At 43.9% G+C, this 23,670-nt stretch overlaps 2 protein-coding genes across 8 annotated transcripts in view; both read left to right on the top strand.

The window, feature by feature from the left end:
• Positions 1-407: 407 nt before the first annotated feature.
• On the top strand, positions 408-4,856 carry CUNH18orf32 (chromosome unknown C18orf32 homolog). 2 transcript variants are annotated; one of them, XM_021230893.2, is made up of 3 exons: positions 408-647; positions 3,484-3,672; positions 4,188-4,856. In XM_021230893.2, the coding sequence occupies exons 2-3, from the start codon at positions 3,508-3,510 to the stop codon at positions 4,251-4,253; spliced, it is 231 nt and encodes a 76-aa protein (XP_021086552.1). In that variant the 5' UTR covers positions 408-647; positions 3,484-3,507; the 3' UTR covers positions 4,254-4,856. The 2 variants fall into 2 exon arrangements, with proteins under 2 accessions (XP_021086552.1, XP_005076507.1); XM_005076450.4 differs by having other exon boundaries at positions 410-647; positions 3,481-3,672.
• A 9,409-nt stretch (positions 4,857-14,265) lies between these two features.
• Positions 14,266-23,670, top strand: part of Dym (dymeclin) — a 254,334-nt gene continuing 244,929 nt past the window's right edge. For 5 of the 6 annotated variants that reach the window (XM_040741591.1, XM_040741587.1, XM_040741590.1 and 2 more), the window contains exon 1: positions 14,266-14,404. The gene's annotated coding sequence lies outside the window, so the exon portion shown is untranslated. Of the gene's footprint in view, positions 14,405-14,490; positions 14,628-23,670 lie in introns of those variants that run through there. The other variant, XM_040741586.1, reaches the window with a different exon arrangement.

Below are 23,670 nucleotides of genomic sequence, written 5' to 3'. Positions count from 1 at the left end.
ATTAGCTTGGGTTGAGTGCTAGAAATAACCCAACTAGTTTAGTTCTACAAGGTCTTAGGCGTGCATAGACTCCCATCTTCAAGGGAGATGAGCACAAAAGGTTTCAAGATCAGTCAGCATTTTATGTGGAGACCCAAAAAGACTAGCAAATCCGCCTGGAAACATTTACTGCCAGGGCTTTTCCTATGGCCATCGAGCCCATGCAGTCCAGCAGACGAATCAGGCAAGTCAGGCGCTTGAAAACGGGATTCTGCACAGGGCCACCTTTCCCAGAGGCGCGACTCCGGAAGGGCGGCGAGTTCTGTATTCGTCATCGTTACGTTTTGCGCGTCCCCTGTCTGACGTATCCGCCTTTGTCAGCTCATGGACATGCTATTGGCTGTTAGCAGCCTAGCCTCCCGGAAGTGCGGACATTACCCTGGGCGTCTTGGTAGTGACGAATGAGCTTCTAGTGGGGTTGGAGCTCGCGCATCGGGTCTCTGTCAGCGGTGCTGCCCCGCGGCTCGCCGTCCCGGACGGTGCTGTGCAGTGCCGGTAGCCTGCCCTACCCTCGCGTCTCCGCGCCGGTCTTCGTTCATCGACCTCGGTGTTCCTCCTTCCCTTCCTTCGTTCCGTGGCGGTTTGGTTCATATCCTTGGACCCGCACGGTGAGTGCCCCTCCTCTCTGCGCCGCTGCCCCCTACTTTTTGATCGTTGTCTGATTTCCCTTGTTCCTCTCGGTTCCTTCAAGGGAGATGACTTCACGACTCTACTTAGGCTGTTCTGGTGGATCCCTAGCCCTTCCCTCTCTCACTTCCATTATCTTCTTAGACCAAGTTGAGTGAAAGATTCCATTTTGCTCTCTTTGATGGCTTGGATAGTAAGTAGTTAAAATAGTAATCCACCTTGCTATTTTCTAGACATTTCTACCACAGTTCCTACAGTATGAAACAAAACTATCCAAAAAAAAAATACTAGGATTAAGAAACAATACTATTAATTTTCTACTTAAGAGACCCAGAAAGTTTTGTAAAAACGATAATTTTTTTTTTTAAAATTATGGTGGTGGTGCACACCTTACATCCCAACACAAAGGAGGCAGAGGCCGGTGGGTCTCTTAAGTTCAAGACTTGTCAAGGCTATAGTGAGACCTTGTCAAATGGGGTGTAGTTACTGGCACGGTTTCTTAGAGCACAGCGTGTAGGAATTTATAAACCACTAACTACAAGTAGAACTCAAAAACATACGAATGACAAAGTTGGATGGATAGGAAAGGGACCTGAAGAGTTGTAATATTCTCAATTTTTCTTAATTGGGAAAAAGGTAAATGATTTATTTGTTTTGTTGTGTTTTAAGACAAGATCTCACTAACTAAACAGATCTATAGCCCTTTCCCCTCCCAATAGCTAGGATTAACAGCATGACCTACCATTCTTGGCTGGGAATTCTGGTTGTGCACAGGTTTCCACTTTTGTGAGTTCTCTTCCATCAGTCTGCAGCCCCAGCCCCAGGCCCCCTCTATAAACTTTAGTTTTCATTTTTAAATAGGAGCTTCCTAAATTGTTCATGCAGGCCTTGAACTCGACGTGTAGACCAGGCCAATTTATGTGGCTCTGTTCATGAGCTTCCCAAAGAATTGGGATCATAAACCTAGACTGTTCGTTTTGGTTTGTGACATTTCTGGTTTTTTTTTTTTTTGAGACAGGGTTTCTCTGTGGCTTTGGAGGCTGGTTTGTGACATTTCTATTTCATACTATAGTCACACTGCCCAACTGCATTCTTATGTGCTGGGTGCTGTCATCGTCTTCATTTTTCTTATGAGGGAGTTAGGGCACAGTCTTGGTTCAGTAATTTTTCCAAGAAACACATTTTAGCAAGTGATGTAGGTCTCAAGCCCTTAGAGCCACCTCCTAACTGTGTATCTCAGCTCAGATTCTAAACATCTGGAGCCAAAAAGAAGATGCTTGAAAAAAAAAAGGCTGAGAAAGAATGAATCTCTGCTAATTAACTTTTTTAAAGTGCTAATGGAACAGAGGGTCTGGCACAGTTTTTCTCAACCTTCCTAATGCAGTTCCTCATGTTGTGCCCTAACCATAAAATTATTTTGCTGCTACTCGTAACTGTAATTTTGGTGCTGTTAGGAATCATAATGTATTCACTCTTTTTTTTTCGAGACAGGATTTCTCTGTGGCTTTGGAGGCTGTCCTGGAACTAGCTCTTATAGACCAGGCTGGTCTCGAACTCACAAAGATCCGCCTGCCTCTGCCTCCCGAGGGCTGGGATTAAAGGCGTGCGCCACCAACGCCTTTAGGCTAGGAATCATAATGTAAATATCTGGTATATAGGATATCTGATATGTGACACCTGTGAAAGGGCCACTTGACTCCCTCTTGGGGGTCGCAACTCATTGGTTGAAAACCATGGGTCTAGCAGGAACTAGACCAGTGAGCTGCACCCCAGCTTAACTGATTGATTTTGTTTGTTTTTTCAGGACAGGGCTTCTCTGTGTAGCTTTGGAGCCTGTCCTGGAACTCACTCTGTAGATCAGGCTGGAGTCGAACTCGAGACCCGCCTGCCTCTGCCTCTGAGTGCTGGGATTAAAGACTGTACCATCACTGCCTGGCTAGTTTCAATTATTAACTTGAAACAACCTAGGATTCCGGGGAAGAGTGTTTTAATGCGTAATGATCCAAATCATTTGGCCTGTGAGCATGTCTGTAAGTGATTATTTTGATCATTGAAGGATGTAGAAAGACTGAGCCCATGGGGGGCATCACAATTCCTTAAGCAGGAGATCAGGAACGGTGTGAGGGGAGAAAGCTAGCTGGGAGCAAGCAAGAACCCTTGTAGTTTTTCTCTCTGCTCTTGATTGTAGATGTGATCATTTTTACCTCAGTTTCCCACAATAATGGACTAACCTGGACTATGCGCGAAACAAGCCTCTTCCCTCAGCTGCTTTTTGTTGGGGTATTTGTCACAGTAACAGAGATGAAATTAGAATAATCTTCTATCTGAAATCCTAGTACTAATAAATTAATTTTGTAAATTTAAGACATCTTTTGATTTAATAGAACAAATGTTGTCTCTTTTAATGTAGTTGATAGCTGGGCTATGGTGGTACACGCCTTTAATCCCAGCACTCAGGAGGCAGAGGCAGGTGGATCTCTCTGTGAGTTCAAGACCAGCCTGGTCTACAAGAGCTAGTACCAGGACAACCTCCAAAGCCACAGAGAAACCCTGTCTCAAAAAAACCTATTTTCCTTTAGAAAATAGCCAAACAGCCAGGCGGTGATGGTGAAGCCTTTAACCCCAGCACTCAGGATGCAGAGGCAGCATCTCGCCTGTTCCTTTACCTTACAGATAGCTGCATTTTGGATTAGAAACCTTTGCTTTCAGCAGATATTTTTGTACATACCCCCTACCCCCGTAGAAAGAGTACTTTTTTCCATAAAGTCTTTCTGTCACTAACCTATGAGCTATTTCTTTTCTCTGTCTGTGCAGCAGTTTAAGGAACTCAAGCCTGGGACAATGGTGTGCATTCCTTGTATCGTCATTCCAGTTCTGCTCTGGATCTTCAAAAAGTTCCTGGAGCCATACATATACCCTCTGATATCCCCCGTTGTCAGTCGTGTATGGCCTAAGAAAGCCATACAAGAATCCAGTGGTAAAAATACAGGCAAAGTAGACTGCAAGGTAAGACCCTCCAAGTGCTTCAGGCAAGGTGGGTGAAAGGGTGCCTCGTGGGTAACAAAAGCCCTTGACTTTGAAGAGGGAGATTCTAGAATTGGTAGCTTCGGTTTGTTTGTCTCAGTTTTCAGTAATTTAGTAATGAGAAGACTTTAAAGCAGGCTTCTGAGTAATGTTTGTCCTTTTGCCACGGCTTTGGTTGAGGGTCTAACTTTTTCCCCACCTGACATGGGGATTGAACCCAGGACTAGGAGCCCACCAGGTCAGCCCTCTACCACTGAGCTACATCTCCAGACCCAGTGTGAAGGCACTTTTAAAAGTGAATGTGTAGATCACTCCTGTCTTTGGCATTGGTGCCTGCTGCATTGACTTTGTCCAGCTGTGTTTTAGTTAACCTGCATAATTCTGGAAACAAAGTCATTTCATTCTGAAGTTTGTTGTTTGCTTTTACAAAGAATGTCGCTTAAAACTCAGTGTGTTTTTGTTATAATAATACTTGATTTTTTTTCTTTTCATTTTAGGGTGCAGATACCAACGGATTACCCACAAAGGGACCAACAGAGGTCTTTGATAAAAAGAAAGACTAGTGTGGTTTTTCTGAAAGCCCTTGGCTGTTTTGAAATGGACCCGATAATATGAAGCACCTTCTTTGTCTCTTGATTTTTTTTTTCTCTGAGACCAGGAGTCTAGATAAGCAGTTTAGATATCTACTTGATACTGATCAGGAAGTACATGGCATTTATATTTAAAGTGTAAGTAGTTATATTTAATGACCTCACCCTGAGTTTCCTTTTCATTAAAGTAGCTTTTGTTTCTATTATTCCATTTTACTAATATAATAAATAGAAGATTTGTGTGAGCAGACACTCAGAACTTGGGGTGCTTGGGTCTTTACATTGTTTTACACGACTTTGGCTGCTGTTTTCGCTTCCTGTGGGCTCTTGTAACTTGAGTGGGATGAGTCTTACTATTCAGCAGACAGTACAGCAGACAAACTGTGAAAAAGGTAATTACTGCCAAGCGCAATGGAGAGCTGTTGCTTAGGATCCGTTACTACTCCAAGTTAACTAGATAAGAAGGACCTACGGGAAGCTTCTTTGAAAAATGGCACATCAACATCAATGTCAGTCACATAAATTCTAATTCTGCTCTACTTCTATTCCCGCAAATGCATTAAACATTAAATTTAACTTGTTCTTTGTTTCTTTTTGTCTTTTCATATTTGAAAGTAATTTTTAAGAAGGATCAGGCTAACAAAGCCGAATCTTAGAACTGTGATGGCATCAAGACAGTGGTTCAGCAGAAGTCAGCTTTTCACAATGAGTGAATATCACAGGAAGGGTTTAACAGGCCTGGTTTTTGCCTAAAGCAGCTTGGGGTCTGATTTTGGGCTTCTTTACTTGAATGATGATAGGATAAAGTCAATTCTGTGCCTGAAGGCTGTATTCCAGCTACCTAGGGGGCTGAGAACTCCAAATTCAGGCCTGGCCTTTGCTGCAGAATAAGTTTTCGTCTAACTTAGCAGGATCTCATGTCAAATTTTAAAAAATGCAAAAAAACAAACAAACAAAAAAAAGACCCAGGTGATGGTGGTGCACGCCTTTAGTCCCAGTACTTGGGAGGCAGAGGCAGGTGAATCCCTGTATGTCCGAGGCCAGCCTGTTCGACAGAGTGAGGTCCTGGATAGGCTCCAAAGCTACAGAAAAACCTGTTCCAACAAACAAACAAATATACAAACCTGATTGGTGATGTAGCCCAGTGACAAAGGTGTTTGCTTGAGCTGAAACCCTGGGTACAGTCCTCAGCACTATACATCCCTCCACTCAAATTGTGTAGCAGAGGATGGCCTTGAACGTCTCATCTTCCTGTCACTACCCCCCAAATGCTAGGGTTACAGGTGTGTACTGTCACACCTGCTCCCCCACTTTTGTTCTTCTGAGACAGGGTCTCATCACATAGCTCTGAATGGCCTGGGATTCCACCATCCTAGCTTAGCCTCCCAGGTGCCTCAGTTACAGGCAGAAGCCCCCATTCCTGGTTTAAATGTACGTTTGTATTGCATATGCACATCATTGCTTTTATTCCACATCAGGGTGTTGATTTTCCGGGGAGGGGTTGGTTTTTTGAAACAAGGTCTCTTGTAGCTCTGGCTGCCCTGGAGCTCAGTATGTAGACCAGGCTAGCCTCAAATTCACAGAGTTCCTCCTGCCTCTGCCTCCCAAATCCTGGAATTAAAGGTGTGTGCCACCGCCCAGCTGCACCATCATTTTGAAGTGATCTCAGAAAGTCCAGGCTGACCTATGTAGTCAAGGGTGACTTTGAACTTCTGTTCCTTCTGCATGCAGATGCTAGTATTACACGTGTGTGTCATCATGGCGAGCTCACTTTGAAGTAAATTTTTTTTTAATTTGGGGGGTATTTTATTTTTATGTGTGTTTTTTCCTATGTACATGTATGTGCAAGTTTTATGTGCCTATGGATGGTTGTGAGCCACCACAAGAGTGCTTGGAATTGAACCCCCAGGTCTTCTGCAAGAACAGCAAATGTTCTTAACCACTGAGCCATCTCTCCAGCCCTGAAGTATTGGCTAGTTCTGTCTTACTTATTAACCCATTTCTATAAACCTATGTATCTCTACATGGTCTTGGCTTAACAGAATGCCCAGGCATCCTACCTTCCTGGTGGCTACATGGCATCTCCCTGGAAGCTTCTCTCTCCATTCTTACCTCAGAAATCTCCTTGTCTGGTAGCCCTGGCTATACTTCTGCCTGGCTACTGGACAATCAGTGTTTTATTAAAACAATAAGAGAAACACATATTCACAGCATACAGGCAGGACATCCCCCTTCACAGATCTTTGTGAGTTTGAGGCCATGCTGGTCTACAAAGTGAATTCCAGGACAGCCCAGGGCAGGGCTGTTACACAGAGAAACACTGTCTCAAAAAAAAAAAAAAAATCAGCAGGTCAAGTTTAACTGGGCCTGATTCCCTCTCCAGGTCCCTTGGGCACCAGGGATACATATGGTGCACATATATGCAGGAAAATCATTTATACACATAAATATAAAAATATCATCTATTATCTGTGCATCATCTAGCTATGTAGCTGTCATCTATTACCTGTCAGTGCCCTTGTGCTAAACTGATTTGAAATTCAGTATACTTTATAATTCTGAAACAAGACATTTAGGGGTGTTGGTACCTACGTAATATCACTTGGAATCTCGAGGCAGGAGCATCTCTGAGAGTTCAAAGTCATCCTGGCTTAGAGTGAAACCTTTTTTAAAACAAAACTAAAGGAAGAAAGAGCCACTCAGCATAGTCATTTCAGACTCTGAACTGGAAGGTATGAGGAAGGCAGCCACAGAAATAGTATAATTCATGAACAAAGAAAATGAGTTCACAAATAATGATGTTTCAAGTAGGGCGTTAGTGGCGCACGCCTTTAATCCCAGCACTTGGGAGGCAGAGGCAGGCGGATCTCTGTGAGTTCGAGGCCAGCCTGGTCTACAAAGTGAGTTCCAGGACAGCCTCCAAAGCCACAGAGAAACCCTGTCTCGAAAAACCAAAAAAAAAAAAATCAAGCGTTTCGAGGGTGTAGACCTTTTTTTTTTGTGTTTGTATGGGTGTTTTGACTGCATGTGTGTCTGTATCATGTGCATGCCTGGTGCCTGAGAAGGCCAGAAAAGGATGCCAGCTCCCCTGGAACTGGAGTTATAAGTGTTCGTGAGCCATCATATGGGTGTTTGGAATTGAACCCCAGTACTCTGCATGAGTAGTCAGTGTTGTAAGTGCTGATGCAGACCTCCAGAGTCCAGATTTACAGGGTACCAGTTGGTGTCAGCTGGGAGGAATTGGGCTGGACATGGAGCACACAAATAGGACTAATCAGGAGAAAGCTGTCAAATTTGGTGGAGTGGGAAGAACAGAGGGCCCACCAAAAGTTTCTAGTTCAGTTAAGTCCTCTGTCTCCGCCAACACTTGGTAAGGTGTTTCAAGTGATCACTGCAGCTGCTAGTCATGTCCCCTGCTTCCTTCAATAGGCCCTCGTTTCTTCACTGGCTTTAGCTACTGTATAGCTGATACCAGCAGTCCACTTTGAGGGTTGATTCTCCCAGCTGTATCAGTACTCCATGTCCCTCCCTGAAGAGCCTCTCCTGCCTCTGTTCTTTGGTTTCTTACCCTGGTGACCTTGCCCCAGCTCCTTTGGGGGCATTGGCTGTGTCTGTCACAGACTGGTGTCTTTATGTCATCACCCTCCCATGGTGCTAAAGGTTTGGAAGTAGAAAGAAGTGTAATTCAATTAGAAATGACCAGATGCTAACTGACCAGATTACAGGCATCTCTTCCCGTGACAGTTTACGGTTCTTGGAAAGGCAATATCAGACCTTTTTAAACACCTAGTGACTCTGGGGAAAGTTGTCCTCCAGGAAGCCCCACCCTGCTACTTCACACACAAAAAGTACAAAAACCACTGGACAATACATAATAGGTCATAAGGCATGTAGTTCATGCTGCTGGCCTCTGGGACATTCATTTTGCCAAATGAGACTAGCATTGTCATAATATTGGTAAGTTAAATTCTCCTGTAAAATATGACTGGGAAGATGTCTCAGCATTGGATACTCTTCCAAAGACCTAGGTTCAATTTCTAGCACCTACATCGTGACCCATAATCATCTGTAACTCCAGTTCCAGGGGATCTATCTGACACCTTTTTTCTGGTCTTCTGAAGCACCAGATGTACAAGTGGTACACAGACATACATGCAGTCAAAACACATAAAATAAAAATAAAATTAAACTTTAAAGCATGATCTAATATAATTGAAATAAATTTTACCTACTTTGGCTTAAGATCCCAAATAATTAGATCTAATCCACACCACATGGGGTTCTATTTTCTCAAATCTTTACGTAAATTATTTGTAAACGTATCAGGAGATTGACACTGTCATCTTTGGAAGGGATCCCCTGCAAATACCATCACCCTGAGATGTAAGTTCTAACGGGCAAATTTTGAAGGGACACATACATTGATACCATAACATACCTATTCTGAAATGTCCTCATGACTGTTATATGAATCAGTGCAGATGGACATTTTTTATTTAATTTCATTTTATGTGCATTGGTGTAGAAGTGTCAGATCCCCTAGAACTGGAGTTACAGACAGTTGTGAACTGCCATGTGGGTTCTGGGAATTGAACCCTGGGTCTGCTGGAAGAACAGCCAGTGCTCTTAACAATTGAGCCATCTCTCCAGCTCCCAGCTGAACTATTTTTTTTTTTTTTTTGGTTTTTCGAGACAGGGTTTCTCTGTATTGTTTTGGAGGCTATCCTGGAACTCGCTGACCAGGCTGGCCTCGAACTCACAGAGATCTGCCTGCCTCTGCCTCCCGAGTGCTGGGATTAAAGGCGCGCGCCGCCAATGCCCGGCCCAGCTGAACTTTTTAAAAGGATTCCAGGCTTATAGCTGTTGTTTTTGTTTTTGCAGTCCTTGGGATTGCATCCAGAGCATTGCACATTTTGTCCAAGTTAGGGTTATAGATGTGTTCCACCAGACCCAGCTGCCACTGCCTTTGGGCATTCCAATTTCCTCTAAGTTGTTTTTGTCATAGTATTGTGACACAGCAACAAGGAAGAACAGGAGGACAGCTGGGGACAGTCCGTGTTGCTTGCACAGAAAATTAGAATGCACTTTTGAGCAGGTGATATTTACAAGGCACAGGAGAATATTTACAAGGAAAGCTTTCGGGTCTTGTAGTTGGGCTTTGGTTTTGTTTGTTTTCTTTTGTTGAGACAGTCTTGTTTCTGTGTAGTCCCTGGCTGTCCTGGAATTCGCTCTGTAGATCTGGCTGGCCTCAATTCAGAGATTTCCCCTGCTTCTGCCTCCGGAGTGCTGGGATTAAAGCAGCTAAGAGTCATCCAGCTAAGAGACAGGTCTTAAGTAACCTAAACTAGGTTTGTAGCTAGCTGAGAATGACTGAACTCCCAATTCTCCTTCCTCCAACTCCCAAGTGCCGGGGTTTTTGATGTGTGCCACTAGCTTTGAACTTTCAATTCTGCTACCTCTGCATCCTACAGAAAGCATGTATCTTGAAAATCATTGGATATCATAAAAACAAATACATGATTGTACCTAATAATAGACCATCAATGTATATGGAGCAAACATTGAAAATATTGAAACACGGGTAAATGTAATAGCTGGAGGCCCTAGAACCTTATCCTGTAGGTGCAGCTCAGTGGTGGAGTATTTGCTCAGCATGTACTGAGTATGATTTCCAGCACAACCAACCAGCCAACCAACCAACCAACCAACCAACCAACCAACCAACCAGTAAACTCCATTATCTATCTTGGATAGAACAATCAGATAGGACACAGAAGACTTGAACAACACAGTGAGCTACCTAGCTATAACAGACACAAGAGCATGGCCTTTTCTTTAAATGTTTGCTGTCTCCATTATATAGGACTCAATTCACAAATTAAACCTCAATAATTTTTTTTTGTTTTTTTGTTTTTTGAGACAGGGTTTCTCTGTATTGTTTTGGAGGCTGTCCTGGAACTCACTCTGTAGACCAGGCTGGCCTCGAACTCACAGAGATCTGCCTGCCTCTGCCTCCCGAGTGCTGGGATTAAAGGCGTGCGCCACCAACGCCAGGCCTCAATAATTTTTTTAAATGACAGCTATCATGCACAATACACTCTCTGACCAAAACAGGAAAGTAGAATATTCACAAAAATCACAGCATTGGCACATTATCAACTAGGTAAATGCAGTAGGATATTCCCATGAGTTCAAAGCCAAGGTGATTTGATGTCTTTGGGTGAAGTATTTACCCCTGAGAGGCTGCAGCAATATTTAGTATTATTTGTGGAGTAACTAGCTGTGTTGATTCTGAGGAGTTTTATTTTCATACAGGGGGAATGTTTCTTTATAGCTACAGATGCAAATTCTATTACGAAGAAGTTAGTTGTCATGACCGCCTCGACCAACAATGAAGATGCGACTCAGGAACTCTTCTTTTCCGGGGAAAGCCAGCCCACAGTTTATATGGCCTAGGCATAGCCAATCCCAGCACACCACTTGGCAATAGCAGATAGGTCCACATACACGGAAGCAAACCGTGGACCCAAGCCTTGACCAAATATGGAGTTGTTTACTGCAAGAGCGCTCACCATCGGGAGGGTGGTAGGCGGAAGCCGGCGCCATCTTTAAGGCACAGCACGTCACAGCTCTCCACAATTAGTGAAGATTTGAATCTGCTAATTTCAACTAGTTAACTTTCAAAACTTATTTGCTCAAAAGTCATTCCTTTGGGGCTGGACCCAAGCTAGGCCAGCTGTTCTTTTCCTTCATGGTAACTGAGCACATTTTTAATATGTATAAAGCCTGCAGCTCCAGAAGTCCTTAAGCATCACAAGATCAAGACCAAGTCTAGAGCACAATACATACAATTCTTGGCTGTTATCTTTGTCCATTTGGCTTGACTTAGAATCACCTAGAAGATTGAGGTACACTACTATGTGTAACCAGGTGTTTCTGAAGAGTATTAACTGAGCTTTGGATTAACTGGATAGAATTAAAGAATTCTTGGCCTGAATGTGGGTGGATCCATTCCATGGATTGAAGGGCACGCAGTATTTTTTTTTTTTCCTGAGACAGGGTTTCTCTGTGTAGTCCTGGCTGTCCTTGAACTCACTCTGTAGACCAGGCTGACCTCAAACCAGAGATCTGCCTGCTTCTGCCTTCCATGTACTGGCATTAAAGATGGGTATCATCAACACCAGGCTGGACACACAGTATAAAAGAGGAAAGGGAGGAAGCATCTCCTTGTTTCTTGACTGGATAGGGAAACAGATATGAGCCACCATATCCTGATTTTTTTCTTTTTCTTTCTTTTTTGTTTGTTTTGTTTTTAACCTGTGTAACAGTTCTGGCTGTCCAGGAACTCACTTTGTAGACCAGGCTGGCCTCGAACTCAGAGGTCCTCCTGTCTGCTTCCTAAGTGCTAGGATTAAAGGCATGTACCACTATGGCTGGCTTATTTTCCTTTTTATATGCCTGTGTGTGATCTTTGTGTTTGAGTATATGATGTGTGAGCCTATGTCTCTGTGTGTAAGCATGTATGGTGAGCATGCTGTGGGTCCAAGGCTCCAAATCAACCCAGGTAGACACAAAGGTTCCACCGAGCAAGATTTATTACTGGGCAGCACTACAGGAACTGATAGATCAGGGACCACAGTACAGAATCAGGAGCTGATTGTGCCCCAGAACTTGCATTTCAGCAAGTATTTAAGAACAAACCCCACAAACATCTGTTACAATTTTTCCACCAACCAGAATTCAAAGAGTAGGGGCTTTCCCTATGTGCTCCACCATTGTCAACCCACACAGAATGCAAGCCTTTCAGTGCAACCAATCAGATTCATTTGTTCCTTCTTTGTTAGGAACAGCCATAACGTTTTTTTTAGAGAACTAAAGAAGATGACAGACTATTTCTATTATTTAAAGAGGAGGCTGGTTAGCAATTGGAAAGTCTCCAGCTGCCCCAGGGCCTGGGAACTTGAACGTCCTTTCACTCTACAGGTGAAATGGAGTTGGAGGTCAAAATGGCAGTACTCAGGACAAGGTGCTTGTTTGCAACAGGGTCTCTTGTTTGCCACTGTGTGTCCCATGTGAGCTAGTCCAGGTGCTTCTCTGGATTCTATTTCTCCATCCTCAATCTTACTCTAGGAACACTGGGATTACAACTATGTGCTACTGCATACAGCTTTACATGAGTTCTGGGGATTCCAACCTAGGTCCTTACACACCTGAACACCTATCCATGAGCCTCTCCCCAGCCCTACTTTTTGATATTTTAAAGACAAGGCCAGTCAAGTGGTGGTGGTGCACACCCTTAATCCCAGCACCCAGGAGGCAGAAGCAAGTGGATTTCTGTGAGCTCGAGGTCAGCCTGGTCTACAGAACTAGTCACAGGACATTCAAGGCTACACAGAGAAACCCTGTCTCACAAAACATAAAACAAACAACAAGAGAGAGAGAGAGAGAGAGAGAGAGAGAGAGAGAGAGAGAGAGAGAGAGAGAGAGAGAGAAGGTCTCAGGTTGTGCAGGCCAGCCTTGAACTTCTATATAGGCAAGGATGACCTTGATCCATCACCATGTCTACCTTCACAAACGCGCTTTCAAATAAGTACACATCTATACCATTCTTTACAATGGCTGGGCAAGCCATTGTCTAGATCCCCAGGCACTTTGTGTTTTACTATGCTTTGCTGTTCTTCTGCAAGCTCAGTGAATTTACTGGCAATTGATACTGCAAAAGAATGTCTAGGCTAGCAAAATGGCTCAATGGGAAAAGGTGCTTGTTGCCAGTCCCAGTTACCTGAGTCCATCCCAGGATCCATGTGTGCAGGAGAAAATCGACTCGCACAAGTTGTCCTCCATTCTCCACACTTGTACAGGGCAGCACTTGCTCCTCCCAATAAACAAATAGATGTAAATGTAAAGTCCAATATTTGTACAGCACTTTACAGAGAATGTTGGCACATGGTAATTATGTAATGAAAGTAATAGAGATAGCTCTTTCATAGGGTTATTTAGAAAAATAAAAATATCGGTGAATAGGAAACCATCCATAATGTGAATGGTTATTACTGTAATGGGCACAATTATGTAACGTATTTTAGATGAAGAGAGGTAAATACTCAAGGGTGTTAATTTGGTGACCTCAGGTCATTTGACTTAATTTTTCTGTAAGTGTTTCGTGTATCCTGGCTGGCTTCCTTATAGCAGAATGGCCTCCATCATTCAAGTACTGGGATTACAGGCTCAAATTCCATACTATTTTGTTTTGTTTTGAGACAGGGTCTTGCTATGCAGCTGTGGCTCACTGTGAAGCCCATGCTGGCCCTGAATTCTTTTTGTTTGTTTGTTTTCGAGGCAGGGTTTCTCTGTATTGTTTTGGAGGCTGGCCTGGAACTCGCTCTGTAGACCAGGCTGGCCTCGAACTCACAGAGACCCGCCAGCCTCTGCCTCCTGAGTGCTGGGATTAAAGGCGTGCGCCACCAACGCCGGATTAGCTGGTCCTGAATTCTGAACAATCTTCCTTTAGCGGCTCAGGCAAATACCATACTTTTGGCACCACACAATATTGAGTCTTATTCTGGTGGAACCCGCCCTGATTATATTGCTGAAGGGTCTAGAGCTGTTAAAAAATATTTTATTTTTCAGTTCTTCGGAGCCCGCAAAAGATTTGTTCGACGTTGGTGTGGTTATCCAGCAGGATTTAACAGGGTCTTAATCTCAACTAAATTACCAGTACAGGCGCTCTCGCTCCCAGGAAACTAGAGTTTGAGGCTCCCACAATTTGCCACGTGGCTATGTGGTTGCCCGGGAGACGCTAGGAGGACGGACCGCCAGCAGGACTACATTTCCCAGAAGCCCACGCGGCTGGCGTGCCACGGGACTGCCTGCTGCTGGCGCGCGCCCGGCCGTTCAGTCCCTAGCCGAGCGTCCTCAGCCGCTTCCCACTTCTCGCCGCACCCCCCCGCGTCTCTGTGCCGACATCTCTGGGGCCGGAGCGCAGCCGGAGCCGGAGCCACTGGGCGGCGGAACCATGGAGGCCTGAGGCGGCGTGCACACCCGGGCCTCTGTGCGCCCGCGCTCCCGCTTCCCTGCTGCTCGCCCGCCGCGGCTGGAAAGGGGAGTCCGCGCCGCTGACACAGGTGGGCTTCCCTGGCGCGGCACCGCCCCGTGGGGACTGAGACGGAGGTGACCGGCCGCGCGCCGGAGGGCTGCGGCCCCCGAAGGTTGGGCCGCCCCGGGCTGAGCTGAGCTCGGAGGCCCCTCAGCACCCCGGTGTGCAGAACCAAGTGAATTGGACCCCTGGCCGGCCCGCGGGGACCCAGGGGTTGCCGGAACGACAGGAGCTTCCGGACACTCGCCGAGGTTGGCTGGACAAATGGGCGTGTGATGGGCAGGGCGAGCAGTAGTGTGTTGCGCGTCTGACACCCACATTTCTATTGGCGATATCATTCTCTACTATAAAATGCATGCTTTGAAAGTACCACTAAAGTACAGCTCTCTAGCATTTTTTAGTCTGCTCGCATGGTCGTGCCGCCTTACAACCTTCTTTACCTCCTCGAAAGAGATCTGTACCCATTAGCAGTCGTTTCTACTCCCTCCTTCACGCCCTGCAACCATCAGTCTATCTTCTGCCTTGTCGGATGTGCTTGAGTCATTGGGTGTTAGCTGAACAGTGGAAAGGGGCCGAAGTGGGGTTTGAGGGAAGTGAAGTGATAAAGCAGGGGAAAGAAAGTACTAAACAACCGCGAAGGGATGATCTTTTTTTTTTTTTTTTTTTTTTTTTTTTGGTTTTTCGGGACAGGGTTTCTCTGTGGCTTTGGAGGCTGTCCTGGAACTAGCTCTTGTAGACCAGGCTGGCCTCGAACTCACAGAGATCCGCCTGCCTCAGCCTCCCGAGTGCTGGGATTAAAGGCATGCGCCACAAACGCCCGGTAGGGATGATCCTTATAGGGCTAGCAAAGACTGACTGGGGACAGAGGAAGTGCGATCCTTAAAGGTCTAGAGAGGAGATGCTGAGCAGGGAGGTGGTGGGGACCCGTGTAGCCATACCAGAGCCAGATGCTCTGCCAGCTCAGTCGAGGAAGACAGTCTGTCAAATAGGTGAATGGTAGCTGCAGAGGATGGAGTTCGTGGGTTTCTAGGACGACTGTCCTGCTCTGGAATTTTCATTTTGAATAATCTTCCTGGCAACTCAGAGAAAGTGAGCAAGCAAGTTGGAAGTTGAAGAACTGGCATTGTAGAGGTTTTGGGGGCTTGGTTAAGTTTATAAAGTTAGGACGTAGGGCAGGAAGAGTTGAGACTAAAGTGTAATTGATGAAACCAACCTTGCACAGAGAATTGACATAGGACAAGGTTAATACGAAGGAGCTTGAGCTATTGAGAAGTCTGTGTTAGCTTGGCGGTGATGGCGCTCGCCCTTTAGTCCAGCACTGGGACACAGAGGCAGGTGGATCTCTGTGAGTTCCAGGGCATCCAGGGCTACATAGAGAAACCCTGTCTGGAAAAACCAAAAGGAAAGTCTGTGTTATAGCATGTATGTTAAGTAGTCTTTATTGTTTGTTTTGGTCAAGGTCTTTTTGCTTTGTGGATAGGTTCAGACAAAAGTAGAGCAGTCAACCTTTTTTTGGTTTGTTTGTTTTTCGAGACAGGGTTTCTCTGTATTGTTTTGGAGGCTGTCCTGGAATTCTCTCTGTAGACCAGGCTGGCCTCGAACTCACAGAGATCCGCCTGCCTCTGCCTCCTGAGTGCTGGGATTAAAGGTGTGTGCCACCAACGCCGGGCTTGGTCAACCTTCTTAATGCTTCAACCCTTTAATACAATTCCTCATGTTATGGTGACCCCTCCCCAAACACTACTTCATAACTGTAATTTTTAAAAAGGATTTATTTGTTTATTATGAATACAACAGCCTGTTTCCATGTCTGTCTGCATGCCAGAAGAGGGCACCAGATCTCATTATAGATGGCTGTGAGCCACCAGGTGGTTGCTGGGAAATGAACTCAGAACCTCTGGAAGAGCAGTCAGTGAGTGCTCTTAACCTCTGAGCCATCTCTCCAGCCCCCATAACTGTAATGTTGCCACTGTTATGAATCATAATATAAATGTCTTTGTTTTCTAATGGTCTAGGTGATCCCTGTGAAAGGTTGTTTGACTCCCAAAGGGATTGTGATCCACAAGTTGAGAACTCCTGGAGTTGTATAACTCAGTGATAGAACCATTGCCTGGCATGCACAAGGCCCTGGGTTTGATCTTCAGCATCATGAGGAAGAAAAAGAACAAATATTGAACTAAGATAATGTATTCTTACATACCATTCCCAGCTTTAACAATGCCAGTTCAGTTCCATCTGTCCTACGCATGTTCTCCCTCATAGTTATCTTAAAGGAATCATAAGTATAGCACTTCAGTAATACATGCTGGAGATTGATGTTCATTACTCTTCTTTTAATGTCATATACTACCAGCATACTTATAATACTAACTTCTCAATGCGATCATTATCTAGGAGGACTTGATTTTTAAAAGTTGTCGTCTTTTTCGATTGAGCATACTTTTGTAGAAGAATAGTTTATTGAGTGCACTGCAAGGGGCACTGGGCTGGATGAGAACCGGAGTACTACTGTCCTTGGCAGCCATGTAATAGGGGACTGAGCAGTACAAACACAGCCATGTTGTACTTGATGAAATACTGTAATATCGTTCCACATTGGAACATGGAATCTGGGGTGACCTGAGTCTGTGTTCCCAGGCCTTGGTCACTCAAAATGGCTTCAGAATAAACCCCTATTCCCTCAAATAACAAAAAAACATAAGTGTCTCCTGCTTTGCCAGTAGCTCCTGCTGTATCCTTCAACTCCACTTTTATCAATCAGTATGGCTCATTCTTTGTAAAACAATGAAATATTGTGACATTGACTATCTTTTGTTTGTTTGTTTGTTTCCTTCTGGTTTTTGTTTTTGTTTTCTCTAAGACAGGGTTTCTCTGTGTAGCCCTGGCTGTCCTAGAACTCACTGTGTGGACCAGGCTCAGAGGTCATCTGCCTCTGTCTCCTGAGTGCTGGGGTTAAAGCCAACTCCTTCACATAAGGATCCAGGTGATCAGATCAGTTTCATATGGATAACCCAGGTTAATTTCACTTAGTGTTGCTGGGCGTTGGTGGTGCATGTCTTTAATTCCAGCACTCGGGAGGCAGAGGCAGGTGGATCACTGTGAGTTAGAGGCCAGCCTGGTCTACTGAGTGAGTGCCAGGACAGGCTCCAAAGCCACAGAGAAACTCTGTTTTGGAAAAAAAAAAGAAAGAAAGAAAGAACTGCACTTAGTGTTGCTTGTTTTGTTATTGTTGATTTTTACATGAGTATGGGGATATGAAAAAAAGAAAGAACTGCACTTAGTGTTGCTTGTTTTGTTATTGTTGATTTTTACATGAGTATGGGAATATGAAAAAAAAAGAAAGAAAGAACTGCACTTAGTGTTGCTTGTTTTGTTATTGTTGATTTTTACATGAGTATGGGGATATGAAAAAAAAAAGAAAGAAAGAACTGCACTTAGTGTTGCTTGTTTTGTTATTGTTGATTTTTACATGAGTATGGGGATATGAAAAAAAAAAGAAAGAAAGAACTGCACTTAGTGTTGCTTGTTTTGTTATTGTTGATTTTTACATGAGTATGGGGATATGAGATCGTTTGTGTCTGTGTGATAAGTACTTGGCTGGCTGAGCATCTCCCCAGAATTCACTTTCTTTGTCCTTCATTCAGTCACATCTCTGAAGTCTCTCTCCTCACTTCCCTCAGATTAAAAACATCTTATACGGCAGACTTAGAAGTGCTGGGTTGCAGGCTTGAGCTGCCATGCCTGCTTTTATGGCCATCCCTTTTGAAGGTAACATTATCTTGAGTTACACAGATGAAATGTGGGTGCCTTTGGAGGCTGTTTTCTGCCAGTCTCAGCATACTTTGGGATGTTTTGCTGAGACTTAAGAAACTGAGTTACTTTCTTTGCTACAAATGCAGCGAGAGGATGGGCTGGCTAGAGCCTTTGGCTTTTCAGTGACTGTAAACCAGTCCCTAGAAATAACCTGTGGCACCTGCAGTGTCACTGTGGTAAACAGGAGCTTGAAAAGGGAGTAAGCGTGAAGCAATCTAACACCGTGTGACGTTTCTCCTTCCTCGTTCCTCCCCCTTCCTCTCCCCCTTTCCCCACTCCTCTCTCCTTCCTTAGCAGGGTCTGACTACATAGTCCAGGCTATGCATTTTGGTCTCTTTCATATCTATGTTTTTAAAATGTTAGATACTTAGAACTCTGTCTGTCTGTCTGTGGTGGTGCTTGTTTTCATGTACAAGGTGAGAAGACAAGGATTCTCTGAGACACCCCTAATTCAGCAGGAAAAGAAGGTTCTTGCAGAGTGAGAATATTTGCAGTTAGACTGAGCCTCTGGGACATTTGGACTTGAAGTTCTTTCTTAAGTACTATGACTCAGCTGTACATGGGTGAGTGCTGTGGCCAGAAAGCAGAGTGACAAGGTGGCAGTTGCTCCTCTCCTTCCTGGGACAGAGGTGGAGAGGATTCGTGCAAGTCCTCTAGTGTGCTCATTGCTAATGAGCTGAGGAAGTGTCCTGTCCTTGGGGGAAGCACTGGTCTAATGGTGACTTGCCTTGGTGTGATCTTAACAGGGAGGCAGTGACAATTTCGAACATCTGCTCTTGTCTTCAAGCTTATTTTCTCTAGTAATTTTTTGGGGGCAGGGTTTGGAGACAGGGTCCCTCTGTGTAATCCTGGTTGTCCTGGAACTCACTTTGTAGAACAGGCTGCCCTCAAATGAAGGGCTCTATCTGCTGAGTGCTGGGATTAAAGGCGTGTGTCAGGACCGCCCTGCATAATCTTTTATTTTTAAAGTAGAGCTTAGTTTTCTGACCTTAATGTGCTCGTAAATAGTTTGTATGTTATCTTTATATTATTTATTTCTGGGGCTGAAGAGATGGCTCAGTGGTTAAGAGCACTGACTGTATTTTGTATTATTTATTTCTAGACTAATCAAGAGAATTGGGAATGACTTTATATAAGTCTTCTTTACCAGAAGGCTTAGTCTTTCTCTCCTTTTAGATTTTTGAAGTTTTTGCAATAATAATAATAATAAATTCTTTGAGATAGAGTCTTACTGTATAGCTCCAGCTGACCTGGATGTAGACCAGCCTGATAAAATTGTATTGACTGTCAAATCTTTCCTTTGTCATATGATTCCTTCTTTATTTCTCTCTGTCTTTCTGTCTTGCTTTTTCTCTCTCTTTCTTTCTCCCTCATTCATTCATTCACTGTTTTTTTTTTTTTTTTTTTTTTGGTATTTACAAGACAGGGTTTCTCTGTATTGTTTTGGAGGCTGTCGGTCCAGCCTGGCCTCGAACTCACAGAGATCCGCCTGCCTCTGCCTCCCCAGTGCTGGGATTAAAGGCGTGTGCCACCATCTCCCGGCTATTCACTGTTTTTTAAGACAGGGTTTCTCTGTGTAACAGTCCTGGCTGTCCTGGAACTCACTTCATAGACCAGGTTGGTCTCAAACTCACTGAGATCCACCTGCCTCTGCCTCCCGAGTGCTGGAATTAAAGGTGTCACCACCTAGCTATGATAGTATATTTCTTTAAAATCATTTTATTTTAGATTTTATTTTTATCGACTGTGTGGAGTTTAGTCTGCATGTATATGTGCCATGAGCATGTAGTGCCACAGAGGCCAGAAAGAGCATCAGGTCCCCTGGATGTGATTATAGAGGGCTGTGAGCTGCCATGTGGGTGCTGGGAATAGAACTGTGGTCCTCTGGAAGAGCAGCCAGTGTTTTTAACCACTGAGTCATCTCTGCAGCACCCCTGATAGTACGTTTCTTGTTGGGGTGAGTTTGTCATTAAATTTTTTTTTTTTGGGACAGGTTTTCACTGTGTAGCAAAACCTTGCTCTGATTTTGCAGCAGCTGCCTCAGCCTCCCCAGTTCCGAGGTTACAATCTTGAAAATTTCTCTGTGGCCATAACACTCTTAACACATCCAATCTTGGCTCATTTCAGAAGCTAAGCAGGGTCGAGTCTGGTTAGTACTTGGATGAGAGACAATTTTGACAACTCTTCCTTTCAAATATCTCAGGCAATCAATCCTCCACCTTTTTCTTACCCTTCAAAGCCTCTTGTATCTGTTAGGATTAGGATTTAGTTGCAGACTAAACATAGTGGCTTCAACATGTCACTAATGTGTCTCTCATAGGACAGGAGTCTGAAGGTACACTGTAGGCAGCATGGCAGTCCAGCCCATTGTCTTGGGGCCCAGATATCATTCCTAGGACATAGACCTTCATCTTTGGGTCCAGGAGGATGGCAGGGTGAGGAGTGCCAAGAAGTGACTGTCTACTTGGAAGGAGACACTAATAATGTACTTTTTACTTATATAAAAAGATGTCTAATTAGAAAGGCAATTTCTTTTAGCAAACTGATGGAAGGGCTGGAGAGGCTGTAGGCAGTTAGCTGCTTCCACCTTGCTTTGTGAGTAGTTTTTCTGTTTGCCACCTCTAGGTTAATCTACATACTCAAAACAGCTCTGTCATTTGTTTGCTTTGGTATATTATTAACCACTTCCCTTGACATGGGGGGGGTCTTAATTTGTTGCCTAAGCTGGTCTTGAACTCATGATGCAGTCTAGAAGATTGACCTTAACTCTAGAGGAGATGACTCCTGTCTCAGTCTCCTGAGAGCTGGAATTGTAGGTATGTGCTGCCACACCTAGATAGTCAACCCTTTTGACTTTAAATTTTGTTATCTGTGAAATGGTACTGATGTTTACTTATGTTGGCTAGAGAGTGAGATGGAGATACTTAGACCAACCTCCCAATCTATAATCAGTCATGTAGATGTTCAGAGGTTTTTGCTTTGTTTTGTTTTGTTTTGTTTTTGATGGTATCCTGTACTTGGTTCATGAAACAATGTATTGTAGAGATAACATGATGGTTGTAGTGGTTAAAATAGAATGCATTTTGCACTTTACCTGCTTGGGTTTGACATCTCATTTGCCACTTTATGTTTCTATAATTTTAGGTAAACTAGTTAAGCATTCTTTGCTTTAGTTTTTTTTTTTTTTTTTTTTTGGTCAAGAATTGGTAGGTATTGTAAATGTTTTAGGGTTTGTGGGCTGAAAGGCAAAATGAAATATACTTTTCAGGCAACTAAGAGAAGGATTTCTCTGAGTTTTTATTGAAATTTAAAATGCAATAACTAAGAGTTGAGGATGTAGAGTTGGTGTAGTGCCTGTTTAGCATAGAAGCATAGAGGAGATACTGATGCTGTCATTAGTGTTTTATAACCTGGAAATGGTGTCACATGCTGGTCATCTCAGCACTTGAGAGGTAGATAGAGTCAGGAGTGATAGAAGACTGTCTAGCAAGTTTGAACCCAGCTTGGACTATGTGACAATGTCTTAAGGACTTTTTTTCTAAAGTAGATATGTTGGTACATGATTGTAATCCCAGCACTCAGGAGGCTGAGGTAGGAGTATTGAATACAAGATCAGTCTGGCAACCCTGTCTTAAAAAAAAGAAAAGAAAAATAAAAAAAGGGACTTATTTGTAAAGAGAAGCTTTTTCCTTGAGAGAAGCCTTCCCGCCAGCCTGGTTCTAGAGCCACATCAGTCCCAAATAAACACACAGGAGGCTACATTAATTATGAAGCTGTTGGCCTTGCTTGTTTCTTCCTGGCTAGCTCTGACTTAAGTAATTACCCCATAATTGTTAATCTATGTATTTCTCTTACTGGAGAAGTTTCCGGGCTTCCTACCCCATGGCGTTACTTCTCAACTCTCCTTGTGTTTCTCCTACCCAGAGTCCTTCTGGACTCCTAGTCCCTCCTATCTAGATTCCCTATTGGCCAGACAGTGCTTTATTGACAAATGCACAGGACTTCCCCAACACTTATTATTAAAATTTCTTTTCAGAGTTATTTTTTTATTTTGTGTATATGAGTGTTTTGCTTGTAGGTATGTCTGTGCACCGTGTGTGTGCCTGGTGCCTACAGAGATCAGAAGAGGGTGTTATATCCCCCCTCCCCGGGACTGGAGTTATGGCCTGTTGTGAGCTACCATGTGGGTTCTGGGAAATGAGCTGAGGCCTTCTGCAAGAGCAAGTATCCTTTGCCACTGAGCCATCTCTCCAACATTATAATAATATTCTTATTATTATTGATAGTAAAGAATTACAGGTATTGGAGACAGGAGTTATGACTCTGCATTGATAGGGCTTTTCTATCTCATGCGAGGCTCAAGTCGTTAAGAGGTAATATCCGACTGCATTTCTTCAGGGTCTGTAACTTGTCAGGTACTCTTCTGTTTGCTCCACCCGCATCCACCGCCGTCAGCCGTCACACGTCTTAGAAACCCTGCTGCAGCTGGCCTTCTTTTCCTTACGTTGTCTAGCTTTGCTGTGTGTGCTTGTGGAGGTCAGGGCACCTTGAGAGAGTGAGCTCTCTCCTGTCCTGTGGGTTCCAGGGACTGCACTCTGGCCATCAGGTTTAGAGCAAGCACCTTTACCCACTGAGCCACCTCTCCAGCCCAAGTTAATATTTCCTGAAGGGTTTGAAAATATTCATAGCTATCACTATTCTACAAGACTGTTTTTTGAGTAACTGTTTTCACTTTAAATATTAAATTTGAGTCAAATATTAAAGTTTTCTCTGGACAGAGTTCTTGGCTTCTGTAATCCATTACAGTTTAATTGACTCACCATTTATAATGTCCTTTCTTTACTTGGTAATCAAATAAACGATTTTGAGATCTAATTTGGTTGTGGCCTCATTTTCCCTTGTTATTTTTGGGAAGACATTGTGAGTGATGAGGTGCTTTCTTTGAAATGCTCCAATTTGCCTGATCCTTTTTCTCCCTACTGAGCGCTCTGTGGTACTGTAGGTGAGGGTGTTTTTCCTGTTATTACTGTGACTGCTTAGCTTTATTGTCTCCTGGGATATTAACTTATATTTTCTCCCAGAATGAGCTGCTTTCTATGAGTCCTTTCCCTGGTTTATTTTGGCATCTCTGTTTCATATTAGAAGCTTTTTATTCCCCCCCTTCTTACTTGAGTCAGGGTTTTGCTATGTAACAGCTCTGACTGTCCTGGAACTAGCTCTGTAGACCAGGCTGACCTTGAACTCACCAGAGGTCTGCCTGCTTCTGCCTCTTGAATGCTGGGATTAAAGGCATGTGCCATCATGCCTGGGCATGTTAGAGGAGTGGTAAGCATTACTGTAAGGGGGTAAGCAATTGTTAAAGCCTGCTAGGGGAAAGAATATTAACTATCCTTGAGTTCTGGTTGCCATTTAGATTCTCTGGCATTGAATCTTCCAATCCCCTGTCTTAGAGGCTGTGAAACGTATTATGTAGCTGTGTAG

The sequence above is a fragment of the Mesocricetus auratus genome, unplaced genomic scaffold (genome assembly GCF_017639785.1).
Source record: "Mesocricetus auratus isolate SY011 unplaced genomic scaffold, BCM_Maur_2.0 Super-Scaffold_6730, whole genome shotgun sequence".
In the NCBI taxonomy this organism is placed as follows: Eukaryota; Metazoa; Chordata; class Mammalia; order Rodentia; family Cricetidae; genus Mesocricetus; species Mesocricetus auratus.
This window is presented reverse-complemented; position numbering and strand designations above follow the sequence as displayed.